The sequence below is a fragment of the Pelodiscus sinensis genome, chromosome 3, assembly GCF_052426305.1.
Source record: "Pelodiscus sinensis isolate ZL-2025 chromosome 3, ASM5242630v1, whole genome shotgun sequence".
Classification (NCBI taxonomy): Eukaryota; Metazoa; Chordata; order Testudines; family Trionychidae; genus Pelodiscus; species Pelodiscus sinensis.
This window is the reverse complement of record NC_143054.1, coordinates 132,872,589-132,894,133: the sequence shown is the minus strand read 5'-3', so window position 1 is coordinate 132,894,133 and position 21,545 is coordinate 132,872,589. Positions and strand designations below refer to the sequence as shown.

At 46.7% G+C, this 21,545-nt stretch overlaps 1 protein-coding gene across 8 annotated transcripts in view; it reads right to left on the bottom strand.

Annotated features, from left to right (window-relative positions):
* Positions 1–1,249: 1,249 nt before the first annotated feature.
* Positions 1,250–21,545, bottom strand: part of WDR64 (WD repeat domain 64) — a 118,163-nt gene continuing 97,867 nt past the window's right edge. The window contains exons 22-29 of one of the 8 annotated variants that reach the window (XM_025181850.3): positions 21,240–21,301; positions 20,692–20,801; positions 19,617–19,805; positions 12,973–13,072; positions 10,980–11,060; positions 10,740–10,791; positions 10,012–10,098; positions 1,268–1,424 (exon numbers count right to left, since the gene is read on the bottom strand). In XM_025181850.3, coding sequence (XP_025037635.3) covers positions 10,052–10,098; positions 10,740–10,791; positions 10,980–11,060; positions 12,973–13,072; positions 19,617–19,805; positions 20,692–20,801; positions 21,240–21,301 — 641 coding nt within the window. In that variant the 3' untranslated portion in view covers positions 1,268–1,424; positions 10,012–10,051. Of the gene's footprint in view, positions 1,425–10,011; positions 10,099–10,739; positions 10,796–10,979; positions 11,061–12,972; positions 13,073–19,616; positions 19,806–20,691; positions 20,802–21,239; positions 21,302–21,545 lie in introns of those variants that run through there. The other 7 variants (XM_025181852.3, XM_075924833.2, XM_025181849.3 and 4 more) reach the window with 7 other exon arrangements.

Below are 21,545 nucleotides of genomic sequence, written 5' to 3'. Positions count from 1 at the left end.
AGCACCCACAGGATTACAGTTTTAAAATAAAAATAAATCATTTTCCTAAGAGCACCTGGTTAAAAAGTCTAAGAAGATGCATACACACAATGATAATACAAATATATATAACAACACAAAACATTCAGGCCATCATGGATTTAAAAAAAAAAATCACATCGCCTGATTGCAAATGTCTGATCATATGAGAACAACAAATACAGGCAGTCCCTGGGTTACGTACAAGATAGGGACTGTAGGTTTGTTCTTAAGTTGAATCTGTATGTAAGTCGGAACTGGCGTCCAGATTCAGACACTGCTGAAACTGACCGCCAGTTCTGACTTACATACAGAATCAACTTAAGAACCCCAGGCGTCCCCAAGTCAGCTGCTGCTGAAACTGATCAGCAGCTGATTCCAGGAAGCCCGGGGCAGAGCAACTCTGCCTGGGGCTTCCTGTAGTCAGCGCTGGTCAGTTTCAGCAGAAGCTGACTTGGGGACGCCTGGGGCAGAGCAGCTGGGGTGCTGCTGGGTTGCTCCAGTAGCGCCGCTCCTGGGTGCTACTGGACCAACCTAGCAGCACCCCATCTGCTCTGCCCCAGGCGTCCTGATTCAGCCGCTGCTGAAACTGACCAGCAGCGGCTGAATCAGGACCTGGGGCAGAGCAGCTGGGGTGCTGCCGGGTTGGTCCAGTAGTGCCCAGAGCGGTGCTGCAGGACCAATCGGCAGCGCCCCAGCTGCTCTGCCCCAGAGTCCAAAACAAAAGCCTGGTCTGCTGGGGGAGGGGGGAGCACACTAGCTGCCCCCCCCCCTCCTCAGCAGACCAGGGACACGGGGAGCAGAGCCTCTGAGGCTTTGCTCTGGCAAAGCCTCAGAGGCGAGGGACCCCGCCGCAGCTGCGGCTTCAGTCTGGGAGCCTGTGGTCTGCTGGGGACGGTCCCCAGCAGACCAGGGGCACCGGAGCAGCTTACGAACGGGGCTTTCTCGCCCCGACTTCCGGGGCGAGAAAGCCCCGTTCGTAAGTGCGGATCCGACGTAAGTCGGATCCGCGTAAGTCGGGGACTGCCTGTAGTTTATAGCGCCCTGCCAGTCCATGCAATGGAAAAGCACTACTGTTGCTTACTCTTAGGAGTGTTTCCCACATCAATTGCTATTGGAAAACAGTGGATTCCAGGATACAGGAGCTATTGATACATGAATTAACACAATATTGCTGTAGCACTGAAAATAAAGACATTGGACACAAAGGCTGTATTTGTTCGCTTTCCAGTAATGATTTCTTTGACAACATACAATTTGCAGTGATATCAGGGGTTTATTTTTTATAACAGCAGGGGCAGTTTCTAGGGTTTTACACCCACGAAAGAAACAGAGGCGGTGGAAGTCTGAACTATATTTTCATCAGGGCTAGTTTTGGCACTTCTTCTCTTGTATAGACGAGATTGCTGAAAAAAGCAGAGTATTTAGTTATGTATGATAACCCTTGCTAGTATACATGCTAAGTGAGCAATATACAATCTATACACTACTGGAAATATTTCTTACTAAGAAAATAATAAGCAGATATAGTAGAAATTTAAAAAAAAGACTTTTTGGAAGTTCTCCACTCTAACTTACGAGGAGTAAGAGAGTTAGATTTCCTTTTGAATATTTGTTACATCATCTTTTCTAGGACACATCATGATGTTTATTTCAATAGCTGTTCAGCTTAATTTTCTGTGCTATTTATACATATTATAAACCACATCTCCATGATGCGGCCAACAAGTTCAGTCCAAAGTTTAACACTTGCATCTTTATTACTATAAATCTCACAGCCACCATAATAGCCCTGGATCTGCTCCCCATTAACTTAAAGCAAAGTATTGCCATTAACTTGAATGTCACTAGAACTGGTCCCAAAAGCTTGCTTATAAATGCATCATGTGCCAATTCTTGCAAGCCCTCACATGCAGAATTCCCACTGATTACAACAGGAGTTTTGGGTGCTGAGTGCAAACTGCGCTCAGATTACCTCATTCAGAGTGAAAACTTAGAGAGTATAACAAACTGAAAAGGATTAAACTCCTACAATTTCAGAAATTGTCTCCTCTAGGAAAAGGGGGATTTAGGAGTGTGGCAGTTTTGTCCAACCCGTGCCCCTACCCTAAGTCCGGAAGGGCCCCGCGTCCTATGCCTTTCTCAATGTCCTGCCAAAATAATCCCGAGAGTCAGTGTGTTCGTCGTACTGTGTAGGCCTTTATGGTCTACTCAGTACCATAAGGCAGTTTGGGGCCTGGCCCCTGGTCCCCCTTAAAAGGGGGAAGAAAGGGAGCTGGGCCCTCCCTCTCTACCGGGTCCCAGCCCAAGGCCCTAAAGAGTGAGGGTTTGTTTGCCCTCACTCGGCTGATGGGGTGTCTCCCCGAAACTCGTCAGAACCCAAGGCGCCAATATTGCGCTGCCCTGGGCTGCTTCCTGCTCCCACCTTTGTGCTGAGTGTTCCACATCACACTCGGGGGTCTACTGCACCTGTCTGGTGTCCAGCCTCTTCCTCCGAGGGTCCATCTCTGGGTGGCCGCTGCCGGTCTCCTCTGTCTGTGGGGGGGGGGGCTGTGCCTCGCTTCCCCCGGCATCTCTCCTCCCTGCCGCTGTTCCCCCCTCAGTGGTGGTTGGGGTCCTTTTGAAAGCGGCAGCTGTTGGCCACCACGTCATGGCGTCTCACCTCAATGATGTCACGGTGTCCCGCCCAGATGACGTCACAGCGTCCGCCTCCATTCCGCTTGGGCTCCACCCCCTCGCACTGGAGCTGCATGCAGGCGGCACAGCTTTGGCTGCCTCTGCACCTTCCACCTCCCCATGCTGTTCTGCCCCTCTGCCGGACAAGGGGCCGGAAATAGCCCAACCTCAGTGCAGGCTTCCGCGAGCCCATCACACACCTCCCTCCTTAGGGGTTCAGGGCCCTCTTGTTTCTCTCGTTTGTCTACTCTCGAAAAAAAGTCCGTGTTTTGGTGTCTATTCCCCTGGCAGTGGATTATTTCAAAGCAATATGGCCTCAATGCCAGGTACCACTGCATAATACTTGGATTTGTCTCTGTCATAGACTGTAATCTCACCAAAGGGGCATGATCAGTTATCAAGCGGAATTTATTGCCCCACAAATAATATCGCAACGATTCAACTGCCCACTTTACCACTAGTGCCTCTTTCTCAATAGTAGCATAGTTCTGCTCCCGGGGCTGGAGCTTGCAGCTGGCGTACAATATGGGGTGCTCGTCCCCTTGTTGTTCTTGGGCCAAGACTGCACCTAGTCCAACTTCGGAGGCATATGTATATAAAGAAAAAGGGTTTTCAAAATCTGGTTGGATTAGTACGGGAGCCCTGGTCAGCCTTTCCTTCAAGGCCTTGAAGGCTTGCTCAGACTGGGGAGTCCATTGCACCTTTGAAGGTTTTGTGTTTCTTGTTAATTCTATCAAGGGTGTAGCTATGGTTGCAAACATGGGGACGAATCTCCTATAATACCCGGCTAGCCCCAAGAATTGCCTTACTTGTCGCTTTGTTGTTGGGCCCGGTAGTCTTATAGGCCTGAACTTTGCCCACAAGAGGCTTGAACCTTCCTCCTCCTACTGTGTATCCCAGGTAAGAAACTTCTTTCTTGGCGATGTGACACTTTTTTGGATTCGCGGTCAGTCCCGCCTTCCCGAGGGCGGCTAGTATGGCTTCCAGATGCTGGAGGTAGTCGTTTCAAGTAGTACTGTATACAATGATATCGTCTATATAGGCAGCTGCGTACCCTCCATAAGGTGCTAATAGTTCATCCATCACGTGCTGGAATGTGGCAGCCGCCCCATGGAGGCCGAATGGCATCATTATAAACTGGAAGAGCCCAAATGGGGTGGAAAAAGCAGTTTTCTCTTTGGCTTTTGGCTCCAGGGGAATCTGCCAATACCCCTTCGTTAGGCTGAGTGTCGATATGTACCGAGCGTGTCCTAACCGTTCTAGTAGTTCATCCACTCGGGGCATTGGATAGGCATCGAAGCAGGAAATAGCGTTAACGCATCGGAAGTCAATACAAAATCAGACCGTACCGTCTGGTTTTGGGACAAGTACAGTGGGGCTCCACCACTCACTGCGGGACTCCTCAATGATACCCCACTGTCTCATGAGTTGGACCTCTTCCCAAACTGTACTCCAGACCTTGCGGGGTAGGGACCGGAGGGGCTCTCACACTTTCTTCCCCACTTCTGTAATTATCCGGTGACATCCCAGAGTCGTACGGCCCGGCCTCGCCATGAGGACTCATTCATATTGCTGTAGGAGGTCTTTGAGTTGCAGACGTTGGGCCGCCGTCAGGTCTTCCCCCAAGGTGGCCTCATCTTTTTCCAGGCAGTCCCTACACCAAGAGCCCAGTTTGTCCTCCGAGCGGGGGTGGAGGGGAGATGGGAAGGGGAGGCTATCATTAGGCTCTCTCGGGTTACCCATTTCTTCAATAAATTAACATGGAAGATCTGGGTGTCCTTCCTCCGCCCCGACAGATGTACTTCATAATCCACTTCTCCCACTTTCCAAATTACTTCATAAGTCCCCTGCCATTGTGCTAAGTGCTTGGATTCTCGGGAAGGCAGTAGGAGCAGTACGCAGTCGCCGGGCTGGAACTGGAGAGCCCTTGCCATCCTATTATAATAATGGGCCTGCTTTTCTTGGCTTCTTAGAAAATTCATTGTGGTGTACCCTCCTAGCCATTGTAGCTTCTTCTGTAGGTGGAGGATATGCTGTACGATTCCCTGGCAGGGTGTGGGTTGTTCTTCCCAGTCCTCCTTCAGAAGATCTAATATTCCCTGGGGCTGATGATCGTAAAGCAGTTCAAACGGAGAGAAGCCAGTGAAGGCCTGGGGCACCTCCCTAATGGCGAACAGCAGGGCCGGGAGTATCTGGTGCCACCCACAGGTTTCTTCCTGCAAAAACCTACGCAACATCTCTTTTAGGGTCTTATTAAACCTTTCTACAAGGCCATCTGTCTGTGGGTGGTAAACCAAGGTACGGCAGGCCTTGATCTTTAACAAGTGGCACAGTTCTTTCATCACTCGAGAGGTAATATTAGTCCCTTGGTCTGTTAGAATCTCTTTCGGGAGTCCCACCTGCGAGAAAATCTTCATTAATTCCACCGTAAGGGTGGGGGCTCTAGTATTTCAGAGGGGCATGGCCTCCAGATATCGGGTTGCATAATCAAGAACCACCATTATGTACTGATGCCCCATCCGGGACGGCTTGAGGGGTCTCACCAAGTCTAGGGCTGTGCGTTCAAATGGGATCCCCACCACTAGTAGTGGTATTAACCAGGCTTTGGGCACGCCTGCCAAGGCTGTTTTTTGGCATTCAGGGCATGACTCACAAAAGTCTCAGACAGCCCGGTACACCTCTGGCCAGTAAAACCTCTGTATTACCCTTGCTAAGGTTTTCTCTCGTCCCAAGTGTCCCAACCAGGGGTTAGCATGGGCTAAGTCTAAAACGTCCCAGCAGTTGTGGGCGGGTACTACCAATTGTTGTACCTCCCAGTCCCCCTCTGGCCTCCTGGCCACTCAATAGAGCCAGTCATTGTGTACCTGGAAATAAGGGCCTTGCGACTGCCGCCTGGGGGACTCCTCCTGTCTGTCTTCCGCTGTGGCTTGATCCCATGCATTCTTTAGGGAAGGATCCTCCCTTTGTTCTTGCACGAAGTCTGGATTTTCCCCAGCATTCAAGGTTATTTTTTCATCCCGGCTGTCCCCCTCTGTCGGCGGGGTTGTTCCGTCCTGGTTCTCTTCCTCTATCAGGGCTAAGAACCCCTCTTCCTCGGGGGTTCATCAGGTCTTTTCCTGTGCCTTCGGCTGGTTCCTGGCCTGCAACAATTGACTAAACCCCAGCCAGTCCCTTCCCAATAACACTGGGTAGGATAGGGTGGGGGCCTTCCCGACCCTCCAGATGTTATTCCGCCATCAGTCCGTGATGCAGACCCATGCTATCGGATAGGCTTTGACATCCCTGTGTATGCACCTCATCCACACGGGTTCTTCTTCCTCCTGTCCCCTGGGTACTAGGTCTGCACGGGCCAATGTCACAGCCGACCCTGAGTCGACAAGGGCCATCGCCGGCTTTCCCTCTATTCTCATGGTTGCCACGACCTTCGTTCCTTTTCCTCCCATGGTCACTGGGGGCCTCTTTTCCACTCACTGGTCTAAAGTGCAGTCCATAGGGGGCATTATCTCTTATAATGTCCCTCCTGTCCACACTGGAAGCAGGCTCTGAAGGGGGTGGTCCCTTTCTCGACCTACCCCTGTGTGCCCATTACCTCTTAGGCCGCAAGAGGGACGGCCGATCAGGCCACACTGGTGCAAATTTACGTGTCCCGGCTCATTCTCCCTCCCCCACTCCCCCAGTAACCCAGTGGTCCTCTCCTTTCCGGCGATTCCCCCAGTGAGGCAAGGCCTCCCTACCTTGGGTGCTAGCACAGAATCCTTTTGGCCGCCCGCTTCATCCCCCTCTGCCGCCATGTGTGCTTCCATAAGGGTGACGGCCTCATTCAGCATTGTGGGCTGGTATTTCCGCACCCACTTCTGGCCCTCTTGAGGGATGATGTGGATGAATTGTTACAATACCAGGGACTCGGTCACCTGGACACTCATTTTCTGCTCCAGTTTGATCCATTGCCAGGCCAATTCCTGGAGCCTTTGAGCAACCGCTTGGGGTCTCTCTCCCGGCTTAAAGCGTTCTTGCCAGAACTGCTGGTGGCACGTCTCAGGTGTTATGCCTAATTGATCTAAAATTGCTTCTTTCACCTTAAAATAGTGGCAGGCATCCTTCGCTGCTAAACTCCAGTATGCCAATTTATCCAGTCCTGACAGGTAGGGCGCAATGTGGCCCACTGGTCCTGAAGCCAACGAGCAGCTGTCGCCACTCTCTCAAAAGTTGTCAAGAAGGCTCCAGGGTAATCCCCTGGGCTCATCTTAGAGAGCCGCAGGGGGCCTTCTCCATCACCGCCGACCCCCATACCTGATACTCCGGCTCCTCCCCCTGCGGCTTGCATCCAACAGTCCTGTTGGGCGTTCAGTTCTGGAATGAGTTGTCGCTCCTGTTCCTGGAATTGGGTGGCCAGTTGCTGAATTAGCTGTGTCTCCTGCTGCTGCTGCTGCTGCCACCACTGGTTTTCGCTCAGCCACTCCAGGAATTTAGTGGGTTCCAGCTGTCCTGATTACTCTCCCTTCTTCTTCCTAGCAAATACACCACTGTTCTTGGAACACTAATTCCCTTGGGATTTTGGTCCCTCACCCGCGGGCCCAATACCCACATTCTCCACCATGTGTGGCAGTTTTGTCCGACCCATGCCCCTACCCTAAGTCCGGAAGGGCACTGCATCCTCTGCCTTTCTCAATGTCCTGCCAAAATAATCCCATGAGTCAGTGTGTTTGTCGTGTCATGAAGGACTTTATGGTCTTCTCCATGCAACAAGGCAGTTTGGGGCCTGGCCCCTGGTGCCCCTTAAAAAGGGGGCAGAGGGGGACCCGGGCCCTCCCTCTCCACCAAGTCCCAGCCTAGGGCCCTAAAGAGTGAGGGTTCATTTGCCCTCACTCGGCTGACGGGGCGTCTCCCCGAAACTCATCAGCTCACGGGTGCCAATATTGCCCTGCCCTGGGCTGCTTCCTGCTCCCCCCTTTGTCCTGAGTGCTCCGCATCATGCCCGGGGAGCCTACCGCACCTGTCTGGTGTCCAGCCTCTTCCTCCGAGGGTCCGTCTCTGGGTGGTTGCTGCTAGTCTCCTCCATCTGTGAGAGGGGGGCTGTGCCTCGCTTCCCCTGGCGTCTCTCCACCCTGCCACCATTCCCTCCCTCAGCAGCGGTCGGGGTCCTTTTGAAAGTGGTGGCTGCCGGCCAACACGTCATGGCATCCCGCTCCAATGACATCACTGTGTCTCACCTTGATGAGGTCACAGCGTCTGCCTCTGTTTCGCTCTCTTGTTTGGGCCCCACCCCCTCGCGCCAGAGCTGCACGCGGGCAGCCCGGCTTCAGCTGATGCCACGCCTTCTGCCTCCTCACACCATTCTTGCCCCCCGTTGGACAAGGGGCTGGGAACGGCCCAACCTCAGTGCGGGCTTCCGCAAGCCCATCACAAGGAGTCACAATAGCATGTCCTGCCAATCTTTCAGCTTAGGCAGACATGCCAGGGCTACCTCTGATTGTACTAGCATGATAAAAATAGAAGTGTAGCTACAGCAGTAGGCAAGGCTAACCAACCAAGCAGAATCCCATCTGAAATCCCGCATAGATACTCAGGGTATCTAACTCCTCCTTCCATTCTCCCTGCTGTGCCTATACTTCCATTTTTAGTATGTTAACTGAATCAGAGTCCTGAAAGTGGAGGTAGGAGAAGTTGTTCGAGGTTTAACCATCTCTGAGAAAAAGCAGTTTTTATATAAGTTGCTCAGCAATGGTTAATATTTAGCTCTCTCTAAATATAAATATAGAGTGATGCCATGAGTTTTTCTGGTTTGAGTAGCATCTCAAGCAGTAAATGAAAACTTGCCCTTCTTGAACAATTTGGGCTCCAAAGCAAATCTGAACACATAAGGATGGTTTTGTATGTACATTAAAACCTGTGTTAACCAGCACGCTTGGGGATTAGGGTGTTCCAGTGATCTAAAAATTCCAGTTATCTGAGGGTTTCAGCTGCCCGGCCCAGCTCCTGGCCGGTCGGATCATAGCAGCGTGCCACAGAGCCGTGCCAAGCCCCGAGCCAAGCTCGTAGGAAATTTGCCGGTTTCTAAAGTTTTCTGGATAGTTAAGTGCCAGGTAGAGCAGGTTTTACTGTATTTGAATACAAACCACTTGAGAGAACAGATTTCAGGGTTCTAGTCTGCGTTTATCTCTGAACAGAAGGAGAAATAACTGTTGTCTCATAGGCATACCCAGCAGCCCCAGCTTTTATGGGCATGATTTCCAGTATGTATGGTTAATTACTTGTCTTTTATTGCTTAAAGCTTCTCCCTCTCTTCTAGTCCCACTCATTAATCATATGCTTTGTTAGGTAATCTGTTTGTATGGGCTGGTGTGTGTGAGTGTGCGATAAAGTGCAGCCTGATAAGACACTATGGAACCCAACTGGACATGATGGGATGTTATCTACTATGTATTTGAGAAGGTCTGTATGTCTGTCTGGGTGTCTGTCTGTCTGTGAGTCTGTTTATTTAAGAACTCTTCCTATATGGTAAGACCTATGACACCAAACGTGGTATGCAGCTTCCTCTTATTATAGCTTAAAGCAAGGTCAGGGTCTGGTTGTGCCAAGGCAATGGGATATTCATGGAACGTGATTGTTTCTCATCAAATGGAAAAGGAGGGCTATGGTAGCAGGGACAATTATACTCCAAAATTACCATGGGCACGGGGGGCAGGGGGAGGGGCAGCAAGCTCTCCAGCCCTGGAGAGCAGCCATTGCCTGGGCTTTCACCACCCCAGCCTGGCCTTGGGGAGCAGAGCTGGCTGGTCATAGTGGTCCCCGCTGCCTCGGGCCAGCTCTGAGGAGCAGCCAGCGGATAGGCTGCACAGCCGCTACCTCCCCAAGCTGGCCTCAGGGAGTAGCCAATGGTTGCCCTAACCCTCTTCTCTGAGCCTTCCTGCCCCTGAGTCCCTCTTCCCTCAGCCTCCCCACCCCCGCTCTTGAGCCTCCCACCTCCTGCCCTCAGCCCCTCCTTGCCCCAACTCTGATTTCTGCACCTCCACATCCCTAAGCTCCTCCCTTACTCCTGCCCCCTGCCCTGAATGATCCAAGCAACACTTCGTAAATCTTCTAATGTTAAATATTTCTCAGATATATTGGTCTAACATACAGGCCCGTATCTGAATACCTTTACATTTTGGACAAGCTTGTATTGGTCATGATCAAATCTACTTCTAATTTCAGGTAGCAAAACAATTCTTCCTGTGCATTTACATCAATTGAATGAAAAGAGGAAAGAAATGTATAGAAAGGTGAAAATAGGCAAACATTCTGGGACTAAAGTGAAGAAATTGCTAATCCACTTACCTCACCAAGTGCTTGACTCTTATTCCTTTTGAAGATAGTGTCAGCTGTGTCTTGTTTCTTTTTTTTCAGACTTGTTAGACTGAGAACCTTTGAAAAGTTAGAGCAGTGAAGTTATAGAACAGCCTCCTATGAGCACACTATTTTCTCTTGATAACTAACAGCCTGTTTAACAATGCGCTTGAGATTCTTAGCTCATTGAACCCATAACATCTGATTCTGATCTCACACTTCCATGAAAATCCAATGGATCTCCCTTGACTTGAGCTCAATTGCTCTCAATCCACAGAAAGAGGAGATCAGAATCAGTCCCCACGCCATTGTATTTCATTTGATTTTTCTGTGAGAAAGCCAGGTGAAAATTTCTAAAACACATTAGCTGGAAACAGAAGAAAGTCACATGTGCCAGATCAGCTGAATGTTCTTTACCAGCTATCAAAGCACTCTCCCATCATTTGAGGTTGGAGGTACAGTTGTGTTACTGAGAGCAGAATTTGGGGCTATATCTCTAATGCAGTTGTTTATATAAATATTAAACTAATTGAACTAAGATGAAAAGTCCCATGCAGTTTTAGCATTTGTATGCTCAGTGGGACATGATATTATCAGACATTGCCCAAAGCCTTGTGCCATAGGCGCAACGGTCATTGGGCTGGTTGAAAGAAAAGAGAGTGAGCATAAATTTAAGGTCAGGAGCTTTGATAGGAAAAGTACAAGGCTGAAAGACTCACCTTGCAGAATGCTCTTTTGGTCAATCTTCAGAGGAGGTGCCCTGTTATCAGGCTAACTACCGTTGAATGGAGATGGATAGGGAGTAATTCAAGCCAAGTCAAAAGAAATTAAATTGAGAAGCAGAACGTTTATAATAGCAAGTCACAGAGCATGTGATTTTATTTTTTTTCTAATTTTAACAGCTTTTGTTATATCAAAGACAATGCTTGATGTAGAAAAATAGATTATCTTGAACTTACCCTATATATAGGTATAGATCCAAACACAACACCAGTCTCTTTGTTTCCTGACTTGAAACTTTCCAAAGGTTCTCTATTAACCTGAAAAATAGGGAACAGAGTAACATATTTTCAGTTACAGACCAACAGCATGATGGTAGAAATGACATCTAGTGGTGGTTCCATAAATCTGCATAGGTAATATTCATTCCATATTACTAAAGGAAAAAAAACTCCACATCTACTTTAAAAAAAATACCACCAAATAGTTTGGTTTGTATCCAGTTTTGTTTTTTGCCATATATAAAAATTACCCAGGAGGTTTTGTCCAAAAATAGTGGGATGCGGTTCTGCTTGTTTCATAGAAAATGGAGACTGATGAGAGGACTTTTACTCAGAGGGTGTGTCTAGACTACAGGGTTTTGCCAACAAAAGTGGACTTTTGTCAACAAAATGATACCTGTGTCTACACTGCCGCTGAGTTCTGTCGACATAACGTTGACAGTACTCAGCAGTTTTGTCAACGGCTGTAAACCTCAGAGTTCTGTCGACAGAAGGCGTTTTTGCATCTACACTGTCCTTTGCGTCCACACTGTCAGGTTGACAAAGTGGCTTGCTTTGTCGACAGAACTGGATGTAGTCTAGATGCTCTTTGTCGACAGAAGCTTTGTCGACAGTATCTGTTGACAAAACTTCGGTCGACAAAAGCCTGTAGTCTAGACATACAGACTGATTACAACAACTTTTAAAACATGTTTAACTTCAATACCACACCAACACTGGAAATCTGGGGAAAACAGACATGCCAGATTGCATATTGCAAATGTTTAAAACCACTCAGGGCATTCTTTATACAAATGTAAATATGCTAACAAGGGCCAAATGTATTAAGTCAGTTGTAAGGATGTGAGTTAGTTGGTGGGTGCTGCTAAAGAAGGGTTGAATTCTAACCATGGGATGATGGGCTGACAATTCTCAAGGGACCTCAGTCCCAGGTGACAGCTTCATTGCAGGCAGGAGATCTCTCTCTTTGAGCATGCAACCCTTTACTCTTAAGCTGCCTATCAGGAAAAATAATAGGTGGAACAAAATAGTATTTCTGCTGATGGACGGGCCATATTTGTGCAAATGTTGGTTTGACAGCTAAAAGCTACCTAGGTTATTAGATCCCGTGTATTCGATAGTAGAGGTCAGTAGCCTTATATGATAAGGTACTCATTTCCCACTAGGAACAGAATTTATGATCATGCAACAGGAAAAAATATATCTAAAATTACGTATCGCGAGGTTTTCATAAAATGCTGAAAAAGGGGTTTGTGCAAAAATCAAATTGCATTTTAAAGAAACCCCCTAATTTAATTTTATATTAAATCTGTTTTATAGCATCCTCTGGTAGATAATTTAAGTGCATATGCAATTGTTATAGGTTAAGATGATTCACATCTTCAACATTTAAAAATTCCCTCATTAATTTTTCCTCATATATCCCAGGTTTGAATTCAAGGATTCTTAGCTTCATCACCCATAGCATCACAGAATTAATGTTAATTCACTCAGGTGCTCACATGTGATTTTGAAAGTGCCTGTGCAGACCTCTAGGTCCTTACACATCTTCAAGTATAGGTAAATATGCTGAGCTGGATTGGCATGGTCCCCTATCAAATAAGTAAGGTTGTATCAACACTTATCAACAAGACTTTCAGGGGTACCTATTAATTATCAACGTAAGTGAAGACAAGAGCAGTCTCCTCATACATGATCGTGTGGCGCCACAGCCCAATTCTCTTTTCAACTTTACCTTCTTAAGTAGTACAGGTTAGACTCTCGAATGCATTGGAAGTGTGAGACCCCATAAACTGAAACCCTACAGAAGACTTGCACAAATGCCTTTCATTATCTCTAGCCTTTGCTACAGAAAAGCCCCAAAGATTTGTTCTGGACTAGTTTCCAAATGTTAACATCTACCAGAATATTGCATTAAACAGATGCAAATGAATCATGTCTCTTCATCTACCTTAGGAGAAGCTAGGGCTTTAAAAAACTTGAAATCTTGATCCACTTCGAAGGGTCTAGGCTTTTTTGAAAGTAAGGATGATCTGGTTAATGATTTCCATCTGTTCACAAGTGACAGGCAGGAGGGGGAGGAATCATATTAATGAACAGAAAGCAACATACAATATCACACACTCAATTAGTTTAGAAACACAAATACTTTGAACTGTAATTCCTTCTGTATCTTTGCAGAATAAAATTTAATGTAGGGGCTTAAATATCAGGAGATATTACTTAATTAACACTTCTCCAATACAGGTGGGATTAATTTTCTTTCACTATGGCTGTGTCTAGACTGGCATGATTTTCTGGAAATGCTTTTAACGTTAAAAGCATTTTTGGAACACAGCGTCTAGATTGGCACGGACGCTTTTCCAATCTAGACACGCTTTTCCGCAAAAAAGCCCCGATCGCCATTTTCACGATCGGGGCTTTTTTTCGGAAAACAAATCTGAGCTGTCTACACTGGCCCATTTGTAGAAAAGCTTTACGCAAAAGGGACTTTTGCCTGAATGGGAGCAGAATAGTATTTCCGCAAGAAGCACTGATTTCTTACAGTAGGAAGTCAGTGCTTTTGAGGAAATTCAAGCAGCCAGTGTAGACAGCTGGCACGTTTTTCCGGAAAAGCGGCTGATTTTCTGGAAAAACTGGCCAGTCTAGACACAGCCTATGTGTTTGCCATTTTCAGGCTGGTAGGTATGTTTATGGACAGACCACTGCTTATCAAGACTACGCTCCAATTCATTGTATTATAGTGACTCAATGTTACTGTCCATCTAAAACACTATGGGGAGTGTGACCTAGTGGTCATGGCTGCAACTCCTGATGGCCAAGGAAGTTGACGGGAGGGGAGGGGAGTCTTTACACTTCCCACTCCACTGGGCTTTGGCCTAGTGCCCTTTGGGCTACCAGTAGTCTAGCAACCAAAGATGCTTAAGCCTATATCTACAAAACCACAGAAAGTCAACCTAAGACATGCAACTCCAGCTATGCGAATACCGTAGCTGATCTTGACATACCTTAGGTGGAGTTACTGTCGAGTCTTCACTGTGGGGAGCATAATGGGAGAAACTCCCATTTACTTACCTTATTCTTCTCATCGGGGTAGACTATGGGGGTTGATTGCACAGTGATCTGCAGTCGATATGGTAGATCTTCCTTAGAACCAGTAAATCAACTACCAGTGGATCAAACTCAAAGCACTGATCCACACTATAGTGTAAGGCTGTAACTTGCTAACACCAGCTTCCTCCCTGGGCCTCTTTCTCTCATCTACCCCTGGGGGCAATGTTCGCTGTAAGATGAGTGCTTGGGTGAGGGATGTAGATATGTCCACACAAATGACCTACTTTCCTTCCTTTTAATTCTTCCAGCAGAGAGAGCACTTACTGCAGGTGTAGCATGCTGGGACTAGCTGAGCCATAAAAAAACCTGTAACACCTTGTTGCCTAGTGTGGGGTTTGTACACACTGTAACAAGGCAATGCAGACCTTTACTATTGATTCAACTGGTTGCCAGACTAGTGGGCCTCAGCCCAAATTATAAGGAGAAAACATGCATGTCTTGATCTTCAATTAGTGTGTGTCCACTTAACCCTTTTTATAATTAATGCAGTGATGTTGATTTATACTAGCTAAGGATCTGCATCTTGTTGTTCCACTGCTGAGAAGAGTTGAAACAAATTTACCCAATGCTACCCACTGAAATTCTTCAGTAAGTCAATGGCACCCTAGCTACTTTCACAGCTGGGAATATAGGCCAATGTTTGCAAATATGTATTTGAATTCTGAACCCCTGCTTGGTTCAGTCATCTGATAGCTTTCTTTGATAGGATAACAAGTCTTGTGGTTAAGAGAGAAGCGGTGGATGTGGTATACCTAGACTTTAGTAAGACATTTGATACGGTCTCGAATGATCTTCTTATCAATAAACTAGGTAAATACAACCTAGATGGGGCTACTATAAGGTGGGTGTATAACTGACTGGATAATCATTCTCAGAGAGTAATTATTAACAGTTCACAATCCTGCTGGAAGGGCATAACAAGTGGGGTTCTGCAGAGGCCTATTTTGGGACCAGTTGTGTTCACTATCTTTATCAACGATTTAGATGATGGCATAGAGAGTACGCTAATTATGTTTGCAGATGCTACCAAGCTGGGAGGTGTTGCAACTGCTTTGGAGGATGAGGTCATAATTCAAAATGATCTGGACAAACTGGAGAAATGGTCTGAGGTAAATAGGATAAAGTTTAATAAGAATAAATGCAAAGTATTCCACTTAGGAAAGAACAATCTGTTTCTCACATATAGAATGGGAAGCGACTGTCTAGGAAGGAGTACTGCAGAAAGGGATGTAGGGGTCATAGTGGACGACAAGCTAAATATGAGTCAACAGTGTGACACTGTTGCAAAAAAAAAAGCAAACTGATTCTGGGATGCATCAACAGGAGTGTTATGAGCAAGACACAAGAAGTCATTCTTCTGCTCTATTCTGCGCTGATTAGGCCTCAGTTGGAGTACTGTGTCTAGTTCTGGGCACCACATTTCAAGAAAGATGTGGAAAAATTGGAGAAGGTCCAGAGAAGAGCAACAAGAATGATTAAAGATCTATAGAACTTGACCTATGAAGGAAGACTGAGAGAATTGGACTTGTTTAGTTTGGAAAGGAGAAGACTGAGAGGGGACATGATAGCGGGTTTCACGTATCTAAAAGGGTGTCACAAGAAGGGAGAAAAATTGTTCTCCTTGGCCTCTGAGCATAAGGCAAGAAGCAATGGGCTTAAACTGCAGCAAGGAGGCTTAGGTTGGACAGTAGGAAACACTTCCTAACTGTCAGGATGGTTAAACACTGGAATAAGTTGCCTAGGGAGGTTGTGGAATCTCCAACTCTGGAGATATTTAACAGCAGGTTAGACAGACATCTATCAGGGATTGTCTAGACAGTGCTTGGTCCTACTCTTGAGGTCCCTTCCAGTTCGAGTATTCTATGATTCTATGCTTGGACCCTTTTTTATGTGTACGAACATTTGAGAAGTGCTTATTGCTTGTATGGATACCTTTATATGAATTCATTATTTGAAACAATAGCATAATGAATGAAGAAGAGTAATTATCCAATAAGGAAACAGACTTAATATGTGGATTAAGTGACCAAGCAGACAGAAGAGCAACGAGTTGAAATGAACAGTGCACTAACCTCCACTTGCCGAAAACAGGCATAAACTATTTCAGCTATTACAAATAGGGGGGAAATAAGCCAAAAATCTAGCCTTTGGGAGAAATATTTGCAAACAAAAATAGGTTTGTCATGTAATAATTTACTTGTAATAGATTATGGAAACTCCATCATTGGAGATATTTAATAGCAGGTTAGATAGACATCTATCAGGGATAATCTAGATCAGTGTTTCTGAAAGTGTTCCACGGAATCACTCTCAGCAACACATTAACTGGCCACCCCGGTTTGTTTATTTACCAGCACTGCGGCCAAGGAGTCTCGCAGCTCCCATTGGCTCTGTTTCATCCTTTGCAGCCAAGGGGAGCCGTGAGAAGCAGCGTGGTCTGGGCCACCATTTTCCCCTTGGCTACAAAGGATGAAATGGAGCCAGTGGGAGCCCCGAGGCTCTGTGGCCGCAGCGCTGGTAAGTTCCACGGAACACTTTCAGAAACACTGATCTAGATGATGCTTGGTCCTGCCATGAGGGCAGAGGACTGGATTTCATGACCTCTTGAGTCAACTCTACACCCTAACTTGAAATAAGATATGCAATTTGAGCTACACAAATTGCTTATATTTCAGCGCTACTTGGAAATAGCTTATTTCATCATTTGGCACTGTCTACACAGTGCCAAATTTTGAAATAAAGCACTATTCTGAAACATCCCTTACTACTCGTAGAATAAGGTTTATAGAGATGTCAGAATAGCGAGCCTGAAATAACGGGCTTGCTGTAAAGACAGCTATTTCGGGATGCTCAGTATCCCAAAATAGCATTGCAGTGTAGACGTACCCTTCCAGTTCTATGATTCTAATTCACACCAATCTAGTTACTGCAATGTGCTCTCTCTACATAATGTTACATCAGCTGGCCATTGTAACCTCATCTAACACAGCATGTCTCCACTGCAAACAAAAACCTGCAGCACCAAGTCTTAGACCCTAGGTCAATTGATTGGATTTGAGGGGTTATAACTAGCAGTGAAGCTATTAGGGATTTGGGCTGGACCGCAGACTCTGAAACCCAGGAAAGGGAGGGTGCCAGGCTCTGTATTCAGTGAATGTCCCTGTATTCAACACAGCCTAAGGGCTCATCCTGTCAGCACATCCAGGCAAGTTCTTTATTCATAGGTTATTGAACTGACTTCAGTAGGACCACTCACACTGGGAAGAGTTGAAACAAAAACAGGACTATGTAGCACTTTAAAGACTAACAAGATGGTGTGACGGACCCCCGCAGGTCCGCACTAGAACCGGAGCCGGCGGCGCCCCCTTCAGGTCGCCGGGCGGGCCGGCAGGCAGCCCCAGGAGCAGGGGAGAGTGGGCCCGGGGGGAAACCCCGCCGGAGGAGGGGCGGCTAACCCCGCGGCAGGGAAGGAGGGGCCGGGAGCGGCTGCAGCCGAGGTGCGGGGAGCCAGAACAGCGTGCCACTTGGGCGGAGCAGCGCGGGTCCGGCGTCGGGACGGCACGCCCCGGCCGTGACGTCGGGGAACGCCAGGACGCCCAGGGGGCGGAACTGACGCCCCCGGCGTCCTCGCCCGGGCCGCTTGAAAAGCGGCCGGGTGAAGCAAGTAGAGGCGGCACTCAGCTGCCAGGGGGAACCCCCCCCGCGTTGGAGAAGGCAAAGGGACGAACCCGAACCCCCACGACGGCCACGGGACGAGACCGACGTCTCGGGCGGGGTAAGTGACTGCGGGACCCCCTCCAACGGGGCGGAGGGTAGCGGGGAGTGGAAGGAGCCCGGGGCGGAGGCCTTCTGACGCCCATGGACAGGTGCGTTACGGGGATAAACCCCACCTGTCGTGGGAGGAATGCCTCCATCGTTCCCCCCCCCACTTAGGGCCCCGGGCTGTGACCCGGTGGAGAGGGCGGGCCCGGGTCCCCCACATCCCCCTCCCTACCACGAAACCCCAACCCACGTAACCCCGCAGGGGGTGACTAACCAGAGGGGTGAAGACCCTTTCACTTCGATTGCCCCGGCGAGGACCTGGCCTACGGATAGGCCGCCGGGGGCGGCACCATCTCCCTGCCTCGGCGCCCGGGCGGACTGGGGCCCCGGGAGCGCCCCAGGGGAATCGGGACCACGAGTCCGCTGGTCCCTGGCCCGGACTCGTGGCCGGGTGAACGCACTCGAACTGCCAGGCGGCGGGTCCGCTGAACCCCCTTGCCCGCTGGGAGGGGGTGTTCGCACCCACACAAGCCGTCACAGATGGTTTATTAGGTGATGAGCTTTCATGGGCCAGACCCACTTCCTCAGATCAAATAGTGGAAGAAAATTGGCATGACCATATATACCAAAGGATACAATCAAAAAAATGATTACTGGTAAGTGCTAGCAGGTTACAGCCCTACACTACAGGTCTAACAGTGGCACAGCTGTTGTGGTATTACTACATCACTGTAAGGTCTCCCTGTAGCCTCTTCTTGCTGGCAGGAGAGAGCTCTCTTGCCAGTGCAATTAAACTGCATTCTTTATGTTCATCAGGGAGCTTCTTCTGCTGATACACTATTGTCCAGATCAGCACTTTTGCTGGTAAAACATATCAGGGATGTGTTTTTTCATACCCCTGACCAGCAAGTTTTACGGACAAAGGTGCTGGTATAGACATATCCTGAATGGTTATGGTGATTAACACTGAAGCATTCTCAGTGTTCAAAAGTGCTTTGGCAAAGAGGTATACCTAAAAACTTGAATAAGACGCTGTATTATGCACTAAACATATCAAGTGTTCATCAGTTCAAAAGTCTAAGTAATTATCATCCCATTTGAATTGCTTTCCTTCTTTGCTAAAGGCTATACTTGGGACCTGTAACACATCCCTCATATCACATTACAACACATTCCTGTCAACTTTGAAACTCTCAGTTTTGAGTTATGCACACATACCAGAAAATAAAGGACAATGCATTTTTATTTCACAGCCATCCCCATTACTCTACAATTCCTCTGGTTTTGCTTTAACTTTTTAATCAGCTTCATTTTTGGGTGGAGTTCAGGTATGCAAAAGTTTTATCTGGGGATGATTTGTTTTTTGGATGGTTCAGTCAGCTTTTAGGGGAAAGAGGGAAACAATTTCCCAAACTTAACAAAAGTGTTCATTAAATACATAAATGCTGATTAACTTTTGTGATCATCTTATTGCCAGAGCACAGAATTAGCGAGAATTCCAGGGCTCCAGTCCTGGTTCTGCTGCTTGTTGTATGACTTTGAATAAGTCTCTCAATCACTGTACCTTAATTTACTCTTCTGTAAAATGGGGATACAGTCGAACTCACGGGAATTTTATAAAGCTTGTTTGCAAAGTACATGTCCTAAAGGTTTCCCAAAAGTGTGATGTATTTGTTAATAATCCCCATTGCACATGTAAACAAATATTTATGAGCTTACTTTTCTCTGTCCAGTACTAGAGGATATTCAAACTTCTGCTTCTTTTCCATGTACTTGCTGTCCTCCTTGATTACAGTGGGAAATTCATTAACATCACAAGGCAAAATCATATCACTGGATTCTGATAATTCAAACACCCTCCGCTGTCCAAAGTAACCAACATAATGTCCACTTGGTGCATGCCAGAGCCTAAAGGTGCAGAAAGAGAGATGGAAAAAATGGGCAGATTTAGAAATTGGAAGAAAATGAAGTGCCTTTGGAATGTTATGTAATTTAATAACCCCTGACATGTATAGTAGGCTAGTCATAAGACAATATCAGAGTTAAGGTTGAGAGTATATTTCAGATTAAATAAATTAAGTGTAGAAAAACATTAGAAGAATGTTATATAAAACCCCTAAAACCAAGACATTCAGTGCCAAGGCTAACATTAAATGTAAAAATGGTAAAGTATGAAAATGAGTTAAGGCATTTCAAAACAACCTAAACTGCTCTATAGCGAGAAACTGCCATCATAAAAACACATTTTTAGAAGTGAAATTTCCTAGGTTTTATTTTATTTTAGAAACTTGAAATGCCCTTTTTTTGTTAAGAGCAGATTGCATAATGGGCGGTAATGCATGTTTATTCAATCTGAGATTGCTATGGTAAAATCTGCAAGATATCACATATAAGGCAAAATAACCTGACATACTAATTTGACAAGCACCTGCAGAAAGTTAAAATGGAATTAAAAAAGGAGCTCATTTCCAAAACGATTGGACCTCTCTTTATGTGCTCAGTTTCACAGAATTAGAAGAAAAATGTGGTGGTCCATCTCTGCACATTTCAGGAGACTGGTGGGGTTCAAACTTAAAAAAAAAAAAAAGGATCCAAGACCTCTGGGAAAGAAAAGAATGGACATATTATGTCTGAAGTTAAGCTGTGCATAGGCAGAACTGATTTTTTTCCTCGCCAAAACAAATACCTAAAATTATTTCAGTTCTGAGCTAGACAAAAGTCAGGCAAAAAGGGGGGCTCTGGGAAAAGAGAATCCACAGGCTAAAGCAATAACAAATGTTAACCATCTCTGTACCTGACAGAACCATCCGTGGAGGCTGTCACCACCAGGTTTTTCTCCTCCTCATAGAATAGGCTGACCACTTTGGTGGAGTGAGCTCGCCAGTAGAGCTGCTGCTTTATTTGCTGAGGGGAGGAAAGCAAGCAAGCAAACACACACACACAAACATAACTGGCCACATTTCAGTCTGCTATGCAGTCTTAAAATTGTTACCCCCACAGTGTCCTTATGAAGCAAGCTGTCTTCAGACTCAAAAGATGAGAGGTTATGATAACCCTGAAAACAAGCTAAAGGCAGTGTGCATGAAGCCACTTGGCTAAATTCATCCCTAGTGCAACTCCACTTTCTACAATGGAGTTATGCTAGGGACAGTTTACTGTTGTTCTTTGTGTTGTCCATAGTTTAAAATAGACAATTCAAACCAAAGGTTTAGGCTTACTCTTTGTAGCTGGGAAGAAAGTGGACTGACTGGTCCCAGGATAGTGAACTGTTATTCCATTTTTTCTCTACCTTCCATATGTGAACGGTGAATTATTTAGGTGGAAAAAATGTTTCAGTCTCACCTTATTTTCATCTTGAGGATCTTCCAGGAATGAGCCAGTATTCCAGCGCATAATATGCCCCTCTGTATTTAAAAAACAAAACCATAATTTCAAAAGAGGTTCAAATCTCTTTGTAAGTGCCCCCTTTTGCTAGCACTTTAAAGACTAACAAGATGGTTTAATAGGTGATGAGCTTTCGTGGGCCAGACCCACTTCCTCAGATCAAATAGTGGAAGAAAATAGTCACAACCATATATACCTAAGGGATACAATTAAAAAAAAGAACACACATGAAAAGGACAAATCAGAACAGGAGGGAGATACGGG